This window comes from Carassius auratus, chromosome 41 (assembly GCF_003368295.1).
Source record: "Carassius auratus strain Wakin chromosome 41, ASM336829v1, whole genome shotgun sequence".
NCBI lineage: Eukaryota > Metazoa > Chordata > Actinopteri > Cypriniformes > Cyprinidae > Carassius > Carassius auratus.
Genome location: NC_039283.1, coordinates 20,573,851 through 20,590,721, shown reverse-complemented (window position 1 = coordinate 20,590,721; position 16,871 = coordinate 20,573,851). Strand labels below are relative to the sequence as shown.

General features: G+C 37.1%; 1 protein-coding gene across 1 annotated transcript in view; it reads right to left on the bottom strand.

The window, feature by feature from the left end:
* Positions 1–16,871, bottom strand: part of zfpm2a (zinc finger protein, FOG family member 2a) — a gene marked incomplete at its 5' end in the record, with an annotated part of 96,304 nt that overhangs the window by 40,488 nt on the left and 38,945 nt on the right. The window contains 1 exon segment of the mRNA XM_026227571.1: positions 7,397–7,508. Within this exon segment, the coding sequence (XP_026083356.1) occupies positions 7,397–7,508 (112 nt within the window).

Below are 16,871 nucleotides of genomic sequence, written 5' to 3'. Positions count from 1 at the left end.
ATATGAAAATAATGAAAATAATAATATTGAAATGTATACTACATTATAATCTAATACAAAGTTTCTGAATTATATATATACCGGTATATATGATAATGTGATAATGAGCCCTATTATATTCAGTAATATTTTATCTTCATATTAATATTTATGCATTATGTAATTATTTAACATTTTTATTTTATATTATTTATTTTTATTTTTGGGGTGAAATATGACCAGGACATGCATACCAGCATGTTTATAGTCTATATTATTTCAGTAGCACCATGAAGAGCTCAGCATAATAGATGATTTGCCATAATCTGCCGATGTATGGTGGGATACAGGAAGTGGAGTGTTCATTGTCTCTGTGTGTCTCTGTATTGAAGGCTCAGCTCCAGACAGTGTATTAAAGCTCAGCTCTCACAATGACACTGAGATCTGTCTGCCCCTTGGAAATCGATCCACAGGCATTTCTCAACATCGATTATACAATTATGCAGGTTAAATCATCAAGCCCACACACACACTCTTACAAAAGAGGAAGGACACACACGTGCACGCAGACACACAGACTCAAACGCACATGCACACACACTCCAGGTGCAGGTACTTCATGAGCTGATTAGAAATGCCACGGGGGTGTGGAACATCACTCTTAGCAGCTCCAGAACTACACAATTGAATCATAATTAATAGTAGCAGTAGGAGGTTGTGATCCACACACACACACACACACACACTCAGTGCTACTAACAAATTCACAAATTATGCAGAGTGAAACACAGCAGTGTCACTAAAGCCTTCTGCTTAAAGAATCAGTAATACATATTTGAATATATACCATGGTTTTATGCTAATGTCTTTTTTACATTTACCATTATATTACAATATTTTCTGAATATGCACAACAATTATGTCATACTTTTTTAAACAGATACCATAGTAATACCCTTTATTATTTTTACCAAAGTATTTTTTTGTACCATGCACCATGGTAATACATGTTAATGATAAAACATGTACCATAGAATTACCGTGTTTTTTTTAATAACCATAGTATTGTATTTTTTAATACAGTATGTACCATGATCATACCATATTTAATTTGAAAATTCACCATGATAATATGAATTTCTTGAATGTGAACAAAAGCTATATAATGTTTCTTTTGGACATTTACAAAAAAAAAAAAAAAAAAAAAAGCAGCAATGGTAATACTATGGTACTCTGAAATATACCATAATACTGACAATCATGTACCATGGCATTGAGAATACTATGATATTACAATGGCCACTTTTTGAATGGGGACCATGGTAATACCATGCTTTTTTAAAGCTGAAAAAAAAATGCATTTAAAAAAAAATTACCATGTACCATGATGATGCCATGTTTATTTTGACTGATTTTTGGGGAAGTCGTGTCCTAATGGTTAGAGGGTTGGACTCCCAATCGAAGGGTTGTGGGTTCTAGTCTCGGGCCGGACGGAATTGTGGGTGGGGGTAGTGCATGTACAGTTCTGTCTCCACCTTCAATACCACGACTTAGGTGCCCTTGAGCAAGGCATCGAACCCCCAACTGCTCCCCGGGCGCCGCAGCATAAATGGCTGCCCACTGCTCCGGGTGTGTGCTCACAGTGTTTGTGTGTGTGTTCACTGCTCTGTGTGTGTGCATTTCGGATGGGTTAAATGCAGAGCACAAATTCTGAGTATGGGTCACCATACTTGGCTGAATGTCACTTCACTCACTCACTTAATATACAACATGGTAATACCATTTTTTTAATGTACCATAATAATACAAATTTTGTTGTTGTTTTTTTGAAAATGCACCATTGTAATACCATAGTAGTACCATGCTTTTTGAATATGTACAGTTACAGTACCATTGTAATATATTTTTTAGATGCACAATGGTAATACTATATTCTTGAATTTACCATAGTTGTACCATGTTTTTTGAATATGGGCAAAGGTAATACAATGTATTTTTGGATGTGTACCATGGCAATATCATGTTTTTTCGACATTTACTATTCTTACAAATAAATCATGTCATCAGTGATAATACTATGGTACATTGAAATATGCCTAGAATTTCAAGTGGTAGTTCAGATAGTTTCACAGTACTGAAATTCATGTACCAGCACTAGCATAGTACCATGTCTGAAAAACATGGTAGTAACATGGTACTTTTTTGAAAGCGATGGTTCAGTAAGTATGATTCAATTGGTACACAAGCACAGACTCAGTACCATTTTATATATTAAAGTACCATGGTACTTCCATCACTGTGCCAAAGTATTCACTCCCTCTGAAAACAGCAGCTGTAAGAGTTTATTTTAACTCTCAATCCTCCGGTAAAATGTCACAGTTCATCAAATATAATGTGACAATGTTAAACACAATTCCTTTTGTTAGCCTCTGGTCTAGGTACAATGATACTGTCTTGTTTTAATACACTTTGTGTCCAACAAATTGTGTATTTATTTGTGTGTGTCTGTGTGTTTGTGCTCTCAAAATAAAATTATTCAACTCTCCCGTCTCTCTCTCTCTGACCTTCTGTTCTTGCAGCCTGGATCACTGCAATCAATTATTGTTACGGTAGAATCATTAATAATTTCCTAATGAAAATGATTCTGTTGATCTCTGTTGTATTTTAATTAAACATAATTACGCTGGCGCTCAGAGCCGTGGTGGGGACCCCTTCAGGGTACAACCCAGTTTTAACACCCTGATAATGAAATTTGACATTGTGTGCAGTTGTTTGGTTATTATGCGTCGCGGCATTTTCCGCTGTTCAAAGATAAGAGATAATAACCCTGGCACCTCCATGTGCTTTGCCTCCATGCTTTTCAAAGGGGAAGATGAAATGAAAACAATTTAATGGCCTTAACAGTTTAAAACGTGCAGCGTTTGTCTTTTGTGTCGTTCCAAACTCAGCTGGCATGTGTCCGTCTTCTAGCGCTTTATTGTCAGCGTGAAACCCCTCACCCAGCACTGCGCTTACACAAAGACATGCACACAAATGGAGATAAATATACGTTTGAAGTTTCGGTTTGTACAGTGATGAAACAGTTCGGTGCTTATTAGGTTTGGGAATCGAGATTGGGTTTGTATTCAGAACCAATTCCAATATAATATGGCAACAAAATCATTTGCATGACATTTGGTTCCGATAGCGCTTCTTAGTGTTCTGCATTGATATTGAATTGAAAGCACCACTGCTAAATAAATCACATTTAACTGTGAGTTTCAACTGAATGTTATGAGATAAAACTTGGCGTCGATAATAAAAAAAAGGTCTCATTATATGCAGTGACAAACATGTCTGATATAGGTTGAAATGGTTGAAAAATGCCTCTTATGAGTTAAATAGTGAAAATAGTTTTGTATTGCACATTTTCTAAAATTTTGTGTAAATATGCAAAGTGGACATTATCTAAATAAATATGCATACATTTGCATACACTTTCATAACAAAAATAAAAACACTAGAAAAAGACAGGCTCAAAATTCTTATTGCATTCTGTGGACATATTGGAGAAAAACATATATATATATATATATATATATATATATATATATATATATATATATATATATATATATATATATATATATATATATATTACAATAGGATGTTCTGGAAACAAAACAGGCAAATAAAAAAAAAAATTGTATGAAATTGCATGGGGAAAAATGGTTTTGTCTATAGTGTCTTAACCTAATATATAATTAGGACTAGTTATTTGGAGGGGGTCCTTCTTCAGTGTACTAATATAATAATTTGAAACATTAAAGAGCCACTGAAGAGCTGGATTTGTAAAGTGGAATCAGGATCTGAATTAGAATCACTCATTTCTTTAGGATTTCCATCCCTAGTGCCTAAATAAACAGATAGAAGTCGAGAGACAGAAGATTATGAAAAGAAAAGGCTGGAGGTCAAGGCAGCGATGGAGGTCAAGGTAATGTGTCTCTGCTCTGACTCTGTCACAGCAAACACACAATAGAGATGTGTGGAGGAGAATCAGATGGAGAGGAATTACAGAATATGAGCTGCGCAAAGACAGTGAATTAGTCCAGTCCTGCGGTCTGAGCTTATGTAAAACACTCTCGTTACACTGGTCAATTTCCACACGCACAATGGCCAAATTTCCCCCTCGACTCCTCTGACACGCTCTATCTGACTGTTCCTGCTTCTAAGAGGCTTAGAGGAAAAATTTAGGTGACCTTTAAATAATCAGACACACTAGAGCAGAATATCTGCTGTCCAAACGCACAAGAGCTCAACTGTCTGCTGCCCAAATTTCAAAGGAGTAAATTTGATTTTGAGTATCATTTCAGTGTCTGACAGGCACATTAAAACAACACAACTAGGTTACATAAATAATAAATTGGCTTTAAGACAAAATAAGTGTCAGATCTCTGATAATTCAAAGCTGCCTCAGTCAATTTAGTCACGAAGAGCCAGACTTTCAACTCTAGCCATATACCTGGCCAAGAACCGCCCACTTATGCAGGAAAAGAATAACTGACTGACATCAAAATCAACCAATCACAGTTCATTTTGCTATAACATGCTATTTAGAGGCGGGTTTATCTCAAATAAATGATTGGCCTGAATATAATAGATTAAACTGTACAGGACTGTGAGATGCAAACACAAAATTCCCATCTTCACCATGTGTGTCTGTTCATAGAAAGTGTTTTAGCGCAATGAGGATGTTGTGTACTAGACTGGACTGTGAACGTTCAAGGCCTTGAGAGAATGCTGATGCAACTATTCGCAATAAAAAGTCAAATAAATCTGTGCTGTATCCTAAACAAGTATGTCAGCCAACAGGACAAACATGCATTATTTTCTTTCTCAGAGACTGATTTATAAGAAAAAAAATTAATGTACATATTTATTACATTTTTGGGCAAACACTTACGAAAAAGTGCATATAATGAATGAATTAATGTTATGGCCCAATATAACAAATGACAAATGGCTGAAATTCTAATTCTATTTTGATTTCTAAATAAATCAATCAATAAATAAACTCATCTTAAATTTTACTAGCGAATTTAGGCATCATTACAACTGATAATATCAACTGATTATTCATTTAGATTAAAATATAAAATGAAATATGAACTTTAGGTGAGCATTAAAAGATGGCAAAAGTAATAGAAATATAAAAATAGAAGAAAATGTAAATATTCAGTCAGACCTATCAGTATCCAAAACCGTAACTATCCGTTTGATAAAATACAGTCCAGCAAAGATGTATCTTGACCTCGCAGTGGAGTCATTCTCTCTCATTAATAAATATGAATTATAGAGACTTATTATAGAACACTCCAGAAATCCTGTTATTAGCCTTTTTGTTACCCATATTCAGTCTCCTGGCAAAAAGATTAGACGATTTTAAAAGAACTGCATAATCTTCTTTAACAGCTTACCAAAACTTTAATGATTTACTGATAACATGCACAAATGAAGGCGCTGGTAAAGAGGATCAGCCCCACAGTGCAGTGCAGTGATTAGAAGATGAGAGCTGGGAAACCAAAAATCCCACGTCTGCCTCGTGTTCACTTTGAGGACGAAAGAAGCTCTGTTTCAGCGCAGAGAGAGTCATAATCATCTGAAAAACATTTAGTTAAATGAGAGCTCTCACTCTGGAATCCTTGTACTTTGAGGTGCACATATAAAAAAGTAAATAAGCAATGCAATATAGCCATCAAAGCATGTGTTCATAAAGAAAAACACTTCAAATTGTCATGTCAGCATGCTTCTCATACAAAAATGGATGATACTAGGCTGAAGACTGAAATTAGCCAACTTACTTTGCTAACACCACAGTTAATTCCTTTTACTTGGTTAAGAAGAGGTTTTTGAGCGATTTACTGGACGAGAAAAAAAATCGGTTGACTTACACTGATAGACTCGAGCAAAAATAGTGATCACACACAAACAATACTCTAGCAACTACCCAGCAATGCCCTGAAAACCACCAAACAACAACCCTAGCAACCATGCAGCAATGTGCAAATACCTTATAGATAAAAAAGTGACAATTTTTCCTCAGAAACACCAGTAGTAAAAACAGTAAAACTGTATTAACATGCTATTAGCTGAAACACAAAATTGTATTGCCAATATTTTGTAAATTGTAATTTACGTTTTTACCAAATTCTATTCCATACACATACATATAATTCACTGTAGTTTCCGTAATGTTTTCACCATGGTAGTCCTTAGGGCTCCTAAAGTAGTTTTACATCCTGAACAAAGCTTATTAAGGAATCTTATTCACGAAGAATAAGAATAAATCTTATTCTTATTAAGGAAGCACGTGGCCAGCTATTGGCTATTCGCTTCTTCTCCTGCTGTACTGGCTGAATTAAACCTACGGTGGCTCATTACTGCCACACTTTGGTCATCGCAGATTTTAAATATGCACAAAATGAGCCGCTTACGGCAAATAAAAGTTGTTTAGCAACTAATCTATGACTAAATTAGTTGACAACTATTTTAATAATAGATTTGAATCGATTAAATCGATTAGTTGTTTCTGCTCTAATTATTTGTAATACACTTTGAAGTTTGCATCACAAAACCAGCTGCATACTAGACAAAAGCTAAGCTCAGATTTGCTTTTGGTAACACTATCGTTAAGGTCTAGGCAGGTGCTGAGTGCAAATGGCACATTATTTTCAAACACGACAGAGCATTAACCTTTTTAACCTTCTCAAGAAATGTATATTCCAAACTGCTGCAATACCTACGACAACAAACGTAATAAAATGTCTCACGTCTTGTAACAACACTTTTTGTAGTGCCACTCACTGGACATTTCACTTTGAAACTGATGCTAAACGTGTAAGAAGCACTGTAATATCATGCCACAGGCACGTATTCCAATGAGCCTGGCTCGGATTTTATTATGATTTTACAGTTATAATGACTGTAGAAATGATAGTTTTCTGGTGGATTACTAAGAGTTGTAATGTGTTGCTACAGTACCTGTAGCTGAGTATTTTCAAGCAAGGATGGGTTATTAATGTTGCGTTTGAAGTCCAGATGATTTGCTACATGCGTGCAGTTTGATGCTTGAAGAAACACGTGTGAATTAGTCACGCCTTTGGGCCATCCACTGTTGAAATGCATTTGGAAACACGGGAAATAATGTCAACAAAGCAAATGTCAGCGAATGACATTTGTCGTAGCAAAACCACAATGACCTGTGACCCCACAACCTTACATTTCAAATCACACCGCTAACAGATGTAAGAGACGGGGAACCGGAGCCACACTGAAGATCTCTGAGCATTAGATGTACACACACGCACAGGTCAGACGGAAAGAAAGAAAAGAAGTGTGCTGGTGTGTTTGGTACTGGGCAGATAAAGCGTCCTCTTACCTTTGCTGTAAACCACACAGTTGTTCTTGTTGTCATCTGTTCCCTGCCAAGTCAGATCCAGCAGCCACCTGGGGCCTGCGTTCAGAACCAGCGGGACGTGCGGCTTCGTCTTCTGCAGCGGTGGAGATAACACACACACACACACACACATCATTAGTTTATTTGGGGACAATTTCACCCCAAGCTCATATGCAGAAGGAACTTTATAATTTTCAACAGGGCTCAACAATAAAGGTTATATGTTTTATTCAGATTTTTTCTTGAACTTTCTACACAGTTTTAGGTCAGTTAATGACTCTTGCATTTAGACATTTGATGTTATTTTTATTATTGTCCAAAAATGAGTGATTGTCTTGAAAGCATCAATAAGAATGTTTTTATGAATTTATCAAGTTGTATTATAGTTGTATTACTGTTTTTATAGTTAGTCAAACAAAATAAAATAAACAAAGCATTACCAGTATATATAGCCTAAAATTGTTTTTTTGATACAAATAAAAACTGATTATTTTTTGGTGGTAGGGAACTATACATTTTATAAAAATATTCCAAAGACATATACTGTATTCTTATGTGTAAATGTCAGTTAATTCAGTATATTTTCCAGAAAATGTTTGTTAAGATGTTAATGTTTTCACTGTATTCTAGTTTAAGTAAATGCACCCATAAGATACTTCTTTCAAATCATAAAAAAGCCTCCCGACCCCAAACTTTTTAACATTGGTTTAAGTCATCACAATTTACAATAACAACACTAAAAAAATCATAGAAATCCAAATATTGCAAAGTTTAGTGTCAACGTGGCATTGGCCATCCTTATTGTTAAGATCTGATTTAAAATTTTTCCCTCACTTAAAGGGAATAAACAAAAACTTAACCTTTTTATGAGAGACAAAAGAATAATAAGACAACTACTCTCTCCTGAGGATGAGAAGAGGAGAATTCTGGGATATATATGTACTCACGATGAGAGCCGATACTGAAGCTCAAGCGGTTTGTAGAGTTTATTGGTTTGTTCAATATCAATAACCTTTCCACCAGCTTAGCATCCTCTCACTTAACACGAGAGAGTGTGGAATTATCAGGCTGGATTTTCTCAACGATCCAGTTTCTGATCTCTCTGATTACGTCCTGATCTCAGGTGCCTGGGAATTGCAAAAAGAATGCAGATGGCTTTCGGAGAGGAGAAGGCGAGTGTTCAGGGCTGAACTTTGGCCACATTGTGCCTCCCTATCGCCACCATCTCACGATTTCCTGCGACGGGCCGAGAAGAATTTAAAGAATCAGTATCCATTTCAAAGGCCAACTGAGGTTCCGTTTTTATAATGCTCTGGCAAATTATTCCGAATGTGTAACGTCATTTTTCTTTTCTGGCTGGGGTCGAAACGTGCCGCTTTAAGTTCTATCTATAAGGTGAAAGCGGTAAGATAGAGAAAAGCTACTAAAATGCACTTGCACCCTTTTTGTGGAGAAAGGGCCGCTGCTGCTGCTGCCCGCCTATTCTCTATGCCAGTTTTTTTTCTATTTCATTTTTCAAATGGCTTTTTTTAAAGGCCAATGAAAGCCTGGAGAACATCTCTCCTCACTCCGAGGCAAGGATTGGTAGAGATCTTGGACAGCTGTTACAGTAGCCCATTGCTGGCAGGCAAAATGTCTGTCTTTCTGGGCCATTAGACTGGACGCCCCAGGCACACCTTCATTAGAGTGCAGCAGAAATAGTTTAGCTAAGTGAAAATGGGCTGGAGTCACTCTCAGGCGGCTCACGTGACATCATTTCCTTTCCGAGTCCACATCCCTTGCAAGTGCTGAGCTATTGTGATTTGTTCCTGCAAAGTGTGCATTCACGACAGAAACACGCTGTCAAACTATATGTCAGAAGGACGTTTTGCTCAGTGGTCGCTCTTTCAAAGCTCATTTAATCATCAACTTTTTTTCAGAAGTTCTTTAAATTCTTTTGGAGGACCAATCAGACATCGTAAATAGTTATCAAATAAATGTGGCTTGCAAAATTCAGATTATGAGAATTAAATGAGAACCTTTAAAAAAGGTGCAATATAATATTGAGATCTCTCAAATTTGACTGCAGATTTTAATCCTTTAACATGCATGTTCAATTGCACAAAAAGTATTTAGATTATTAAAATGTATTTGTTATTAAAATGTATCTGTTCACTGAAAGGTTCTTTATGGAACCCACAATGGTAGCTCTTTGTCATCACTAAAAACCCCCTTCTAGAACCGTAGTATCTTTGAAACTCAGTTCATTGTGAGATTACAAACATCATTTTATCAGCAGAAGAAGATGTTTTCAGTCTCCCTTTTGCTCTCCATTTAATTTTGGAGAAACAAAACAAAAAAATTTGTTGGTGCAATTTTCATCCATTTGCTCTCTAATTCAGGAGAAATAACCGATGATGATTTTTCTTTCTTGTTTCTTTCACTAAAGCCTTGTCGTAAAGGGTGTTTTCACTCTCACCTGGACGTCTGTGTGGGCGTCTTTCTCCACCCTGGCAGCGAGACAGAGAACCCTCGGTCATTTAACATAGCTCCTGTTTCACATCTCAAATTAGCCATACAATAAAGTCTTATATCCAAGCTGACCTGGGAATTTTACAGGCCTGTCAAAGAGCACCGGAGACTGTCTGATTGTTGCCACGACAACTATCTAAAATGAGAATCGGATTAACCCTTTCTCTGATCCCCACCATCTGGAGTCATCTCTTATTCAGAAGCAAAGGCCTGCCCTGTCTGTCTTTTTCTCTCCAGAAGCTCTCCAGGCAAAGCAGCTAATGATGCTTTTCACGCAGTTCACGAAAAAAATGCCCACACATGTGAACTGTTAAATGTAGATGAGTATCATGTAAAGCAAATCCTGCTATTTATCAATATTATATCCTGTATGCATTTGGCAGATGTTTCAAGAGGTACAGTATTCAAAATATATGACATGACCTTCAATGTTGTTCTGTTATCATCACTGAGAATATTTGGTACTTTAATGCAATTTTGCACAAATATATCTTGAGTACAGTATTGTATAAATATGTACAGTACTGGTCAGAAATTTGGAATATGATAGATTTGTAGCTTTTTTGCAAGAAGTCTCCCATCAAGGCTGCAGTTATTTGATCATAAATAAAGGTCAAAACAGAAACTGTATTACAATTTTAATTTATGTATTTATTCCTGTGATGAAAGCAGCCATTGCATCACATGATACTTTAGAAATCATTCTAATATGCTAATTTTGTGTACCATTTTTATCAGCTATTATTATAAAGACTTCTTTCAAAAACAAAACAAATCTGAATTGAACAGCAGTGTAACATTTGCAGCATTTCCATACTTTGCAAAGTAAACATACTGCATTCCTACGCTATTCTCAAGCCCATGTGTCAGAGACCCATGCATCTATTGAAACTGACCATTTGTTAAAAATATATAGAGTGTAATCTGTGATTTTAGCAGTAGAATGACTTTAAGACACCTACAGTAAATATCAAAGATAGACACACACATTCCATAATGAACCAGTAGTTAATGTTTTGCAATCCCTCGTCGATGTAGAAGTGACGCTTGATTTAAGACCTTCACCCGAGGCGCTGTGTAAGTAACAGATCTCTAGTCTCACTCCACTGCTTCGCCATCTCTCTCTCTCTCTCCATGTGTAAGAGATACAGTGACCAAAACAGTGTAGTCAGCGAGCGAGTGATTACAAACTGCTGCTCCAAATACGCTATAAAATGAAAATCAATATTTCCACAAGTTGCTGCAACATAAAAGATAACCTTCATTGATTTTTCACAACTTAGGCCTGTGTGATAACATCTAATATAAATTTTCAGCTGGTCGGATTTGGATCAGAGCAGGGAAGCAGGGGCTGCCGATAAGTTCCTCGCTAACATCCCTCAGAGTTGGCTTTTTTCCCTCCTCCACATCTTTCCGAGCGGCGGCTGTACTATTTATATTGGCCCGGTACTAGCGAAAGCTTCTATCGGGAATCAGCTCTAATTTTTATTACCGAGCAGCTAAAGCCTGTTCCAGATAATTTGGAAATTTCAGGGGGAATTGTGATGGAGCTGATGGCAGTGGCGCGGAGGCCCGCAGAAAAGAGCTAACCTGTAATAGCCTGTGTGGCGGCAGCTGATTAAATGTTGCCATAGATGAAAGACCCGCCATCGCCGCAATAAATTAACCAATCACACAAATCCCAAGTCGCCGCTAATCCGGCCTTGATACCCTGATCCTCTGATCAGCTGAAGGAGGTGAAGGGAAGAAAGTGGCTGGTGACACTGTGAGCCACCCTGACTCCAGGCCTGCGTGTAAACAACAGGCTAATGATAGCGGTGCTGACCGACAGCATGCCAGAACCACCTCACGGCTCATGGGGCCACCCGAAATCCCAGTGTCCACGCTACGCGCTATTCATTTCTGCTATTAAACGGCACAGGAAGAGATTAAAAGTGTGTTATACCTTTTGATTTTAAGCCTTTAAATCGACCAAAATCATTTCATTATTTTGGTAAAATTGGGTAAAAACAAAAATAAATAAATTCAGTGTGAGAAATATGGCTACATATGAATTTGTCACATGTACATCCTTTTGATAAACACTCACTCATCAAATATTAATTACGTTTATTATTATTATTATTATTATTATTATTATTATTGTGATTATTATTATCAACCAAGAATCTTTGTAATTATAAAATTCTTAGTAATAATTTTTTTTTGTAGTACATTTACAGTATATGTATTAAACCAACTTGCCATTTCTGACTTGCAACCAATGAAATTAATTTATTAAATTTATAATGATTTTTAATGAAAATCTTGGAAAATTAAATATCTCACAATGTATTTGTAATGTATGTAAAATGAAGTGTAAAAAATGTGCAAATGTTAAATAAATAAATAAATAAATACTGTATATTCTAAATATTTGGTCACATTGGGATAAAAAAAAAAAACTATAATTATTTTACTACAATTAATTTGTAGAATTAAAAGGCAGTAAAAAAACTAACAACAAACAAACAAAAAAAAATCAATAAGGCTGCAAAAATAAAAAAATAAATAAAAAATAATAAAATAAATAAATAATAAAAAATAAATAAAATAAAACTACCAAGAATAAGCAACAATGACACATGACAATGTTTATAAATTGTAATGTATACAAATTAAAGACAAATCAATGGCTTTGTTTGTTAGATTTATGTCCTTGAATATCTGCATTTTAATACATTTTCATATAATAAAATTCCGAAATTCAAGGACATAAAAAAATAAAAAAAATTATTATTTCTAAAATTCCTATAGCTCAAACAGACGAGCATGTCACTAACAATGCCAAGGTCATGGGTTATATTTCCAGGGAATGCATGAATTTTATAATTTTAATACCTTTAATGTAATGCGAGTCGATTTGGATAAAAGTGTCAGGCAAATGCATAAATGATAGATTTATTGCAAACAAGCCATTCATAACCTTAATTTCTGCACCGACTGATGTCCAGCCTTAACACACACACACACACACACACACCAACACACACACATTCTCACTCTCTTTATGAACATATGAATGCTGAATGCTGTATGTTATATGACATGTGCGAGGGTTCGAGGCAGAGGTGCAGGCTGAAGGTGAGGATAACAGGACCGGACCTGCTCTAAGACTCTGTTTACAACATAACGCATCCTCGATACGGCGACTTCAATTAATTGTTCACCGTGATGAAACAAATTGCATGTGGTCAACTGGAAATTTCATTAAGGCAGATTTTCCTGCAGCTCTCGTTATCTCTGCGTATTAATATTTCCTCAGGCTTGCTGGACGGCTGAGTTGCGAGGGACATTTTTTTTTCCCCCTTCCACGCAGCAAACGTCCAAATCCCCGTCACACGCATCCACACGAAATTATGGATTCTCTAAAAATAAACCCTGATGTTTCTCCTTTTCATGTGCTGTTTGATAAACTAAATAAAGCCCGTATATTTTCAAAATCACTATCTAGCCCAGAAAATATATTCCCATGTCTGTCATCCGTTCCAGCAATCTCTTTTTAAATGGCAGTGGTTTCATCACCTAAAATGAAAAGATACCTCCTCCTTGGTGTCGTCTTTGCTTCTTCTTCTTCTTTTTTTTTTTTCAAGTGAGCATCTGCTATTGGGAGGCTAAATAACAGAAATATGCAAAAAGAGAAATTGCACGCTAATTCCCTTTGGAGATAGATCTTGGCGCCTGCCCTGTCATAAATCAGAGAATTTCGATATGAAATGAGGCAAGCTGCTCTAATCATTTCTGCATTTCAAATTGGATCACTGGCTCAATCGCTTGGCTTTTAAACTGCTTGCCTAAGAGCAAATGTGAGGTGGGAGATAATGGGGAAGAAATCTCAGCCCGTGTGCCGTAGTTAGTTTACTGCTTGAGTGCAAAAGAATGCTTTCAGCCCCCCTCCTCCTCCTCGCCTCTCTGCGGCTTTCTCTTTTCAACTTTGTTAAATTGACTTTTTCGTTTGAAATCGATTAAATTGAGAATCACTCCGGCTCTACCAATCTTTTAAGGAACACCCATTGAGGTTTGCTCAGGCCTATCATTTTGCACTGTTCACCGTTGCTATAGGAACCATGCATATTTATTCAAAATCAGCTTGCTTTAAAACATCATTCGACTTGGGGCTGATTTAATCGCAATCTGTTCTGAACACAGAAATGTGTCCTATTTACCCCCCAAACAACAGCCAACACAGATTCAAATGGCTTTTAATCGAGATTACGGACAACAGCGAATAAACAGGACATGCTGTGCGGCGTGTTGTGTACAAACGTGCCAGCCATTTCTCATTTTCTTTGACATGTAGCATTTCCTGATACTGAACATCTGATTGATTGATTGATTGATTGATGAACTACAAAATGAGAAGGAGATGTTAGCCAGCACCTTTTATTGGACTTCTATTGTCATCTCTACTTGTTTTGAAGCGTCAGGCACAGAAAGGTTTCAGCTCTAATGCCATCTGGTTTAATGAGCACTTAGCCTCCAGGACAGGAGCTCTTCCTGTCACTGTCTCTCTCCTCCAGGGCTGAACGGTACAGTCAGAGGGCTGCTGGGGACTTCATTAGCACATGCACCCGGTGATATACTGTGATGGGCTAGCTTTATAATGGCACAATTTAAAAGAAATGCACTTGAAGTGATAGTTCGCCTACAAATGCACATGCTGTCATCATTAACTCACCCTCTGTATGCCAGCTGGTTTTTGCATGCAACGTAAAAGAGCTATAACTGATCATTTGATTTGTGCACTATGTAATCTCACAAAGCTAGACTATAGATTTGCATGAGGGAAACACAACAATTGAAGTCATATATCACTGAAAACGGCTGAAATCACTGAAGAAAAGAGTGTCAAAACATCATGGTAGGTTTAGACACCATTGACAGCTGATGCAAAATGCAGAATATTTTGAGAGATTTTAAGGGAAGATTTTTAGTAAATGAGAAATTCTCACACAGCCCTATTGTATAATTCCAGAATAGCACAATAAGTATGAACTACCTTGATGGTACTTTTTAGGTGTTTTTTTTTTTTGACAGCCGCCATAACTATGAATTGTCATGGTATGAAAAAGAAAAAATCTGCAAAAATAAAGTAATGTATATATAAAACAACAAAATAAAAAATAAAAAATAAATAAATAAACTAAAAATAGAAAACAAAACAATATATAACATATTAAGATATAAATGTCATTACTGCATCAACGATCTCTTTAAAGTGTGCCAATATCTTAAACGGATAGCAACTGTCATTGTGTAGATGCAACAATATTGGGCATGCACAAATTAGCCTAAAATTACAATGAATAAAAACAGCCACGCAACACAACCTGAACAAATTCGGGCAGACTTGAAAGCAAACAAAGGTATGAGTGTTCGATTGCCCAACTCGTGTGAAGTTGAATGCACCATGCGCATAACTCGCATGCATATTATGTTCAGGGGACATGGCGACGCTGAATTCATAATGTTTGCTTTGCATTGTAATAATGTCTAGGAGGCACATGGAACATGCCCTGCCCTTGTGCTCAGATTCAGCTCGTGAAATGGCGTGCCTTTCCCATAGATGCCCCTATTTTTAATTTAAATTTCCACTTTGAATCCAATTGCTGGCTTCTTTGATCTTTGCATGCAACTTGCAGTCGACTCCTACAGCAAGAGCTAGCTACTGGGCCCATAACAAGGGGTTCTCTGTACATCCCATACACCTGTACAGATATCAGCATACCTGGAGGCCCAGAGAGACAGGTGACATCTGCCAGGCTACCAATCGCACGAAACGTCATTGCATTGAACAGATTCCTCTCATCATTAGATGCAAGGAATGAAAGCTACATGATCAGATGTAATACAACCTCTGAAAACTAGAAACTAGAGTGAATGTGGATGAAGAAAGCGTTCAGCATTAGGGTAGCAACCATTTGCATAATCTTCCAGAGAAGCGTTAAACCGCAACGTGATTCACGCTTTAGAGATGTAGTCTTCCATAAAATTATTCTCGTTATTGAGTCATAGGTAAATAAATAAGAGTGACCTCACCGCCCAAATGCATTAGACGTGAACTCTCTTATCTCCACTCTCCGACCGTTAAAGCGAGGGTTTGTGGGGCTGTGTATGCTCTTTGTTACCCAATTAGTTTACCGACGACCCCCGTGGTCTAATTTTCCTGTTTTGACAGGCTTGTACACCCTTGGCTAATGTGCTAGACCACCGGGACAGACGGCCAGACGCTGTCCAGACTTCTGCAGCCTCTATCAAGCGTTTCTATCTCACAAAAGGCTTCTGTGATAGCGCACCAGATGACCGCTGCAAAAAATCTGCGATTTTCACACTGAATTCTTTCATTTAATGCTGCTTCTCCATCTGGACTGCTCTGATGAGCATTTATGTGACAAAAGACAAGAGGAGACGAGGACCTCGGCTGTGGCCCCTTCCCTGTGAGGAAGCAAGCGCCAGTTAGGGCATGAAGAACTGGAAACTTTAAACATTATTTTAACATACCAAAAAACAGAAGTGGTACTGGTGAACTGCTGATATAAGACAACTCATTTGCTAAAAGCGAGCCTAACTTGGCTCAAATCTCAAAACTAGCAATATATCACACGTTTATTCACTTGAAAGGCAATTTCAGAATGGAATGCCAAGACTGGCTCGTCGGCGCACTTTAAAATATGTGCATGTACGTGAAAGGACGGCCAACATCTCCTGGATTTCGCCACCAATTAACCATCTCCGCTTCACACGGTGGAATGTTGAATTCCAACAGGGGAATCGAGATTGCAAGTGAAAACTATTGTGGATTATCTCGGCTACTTTTCAAGGAAGTTGTTTCAGTGTCCCACAAGTGGAGTCTTGACAGTGACAGATGGCAAAGCAGCTGGCATCGCTCAAACTCTTCTCCCTTGTG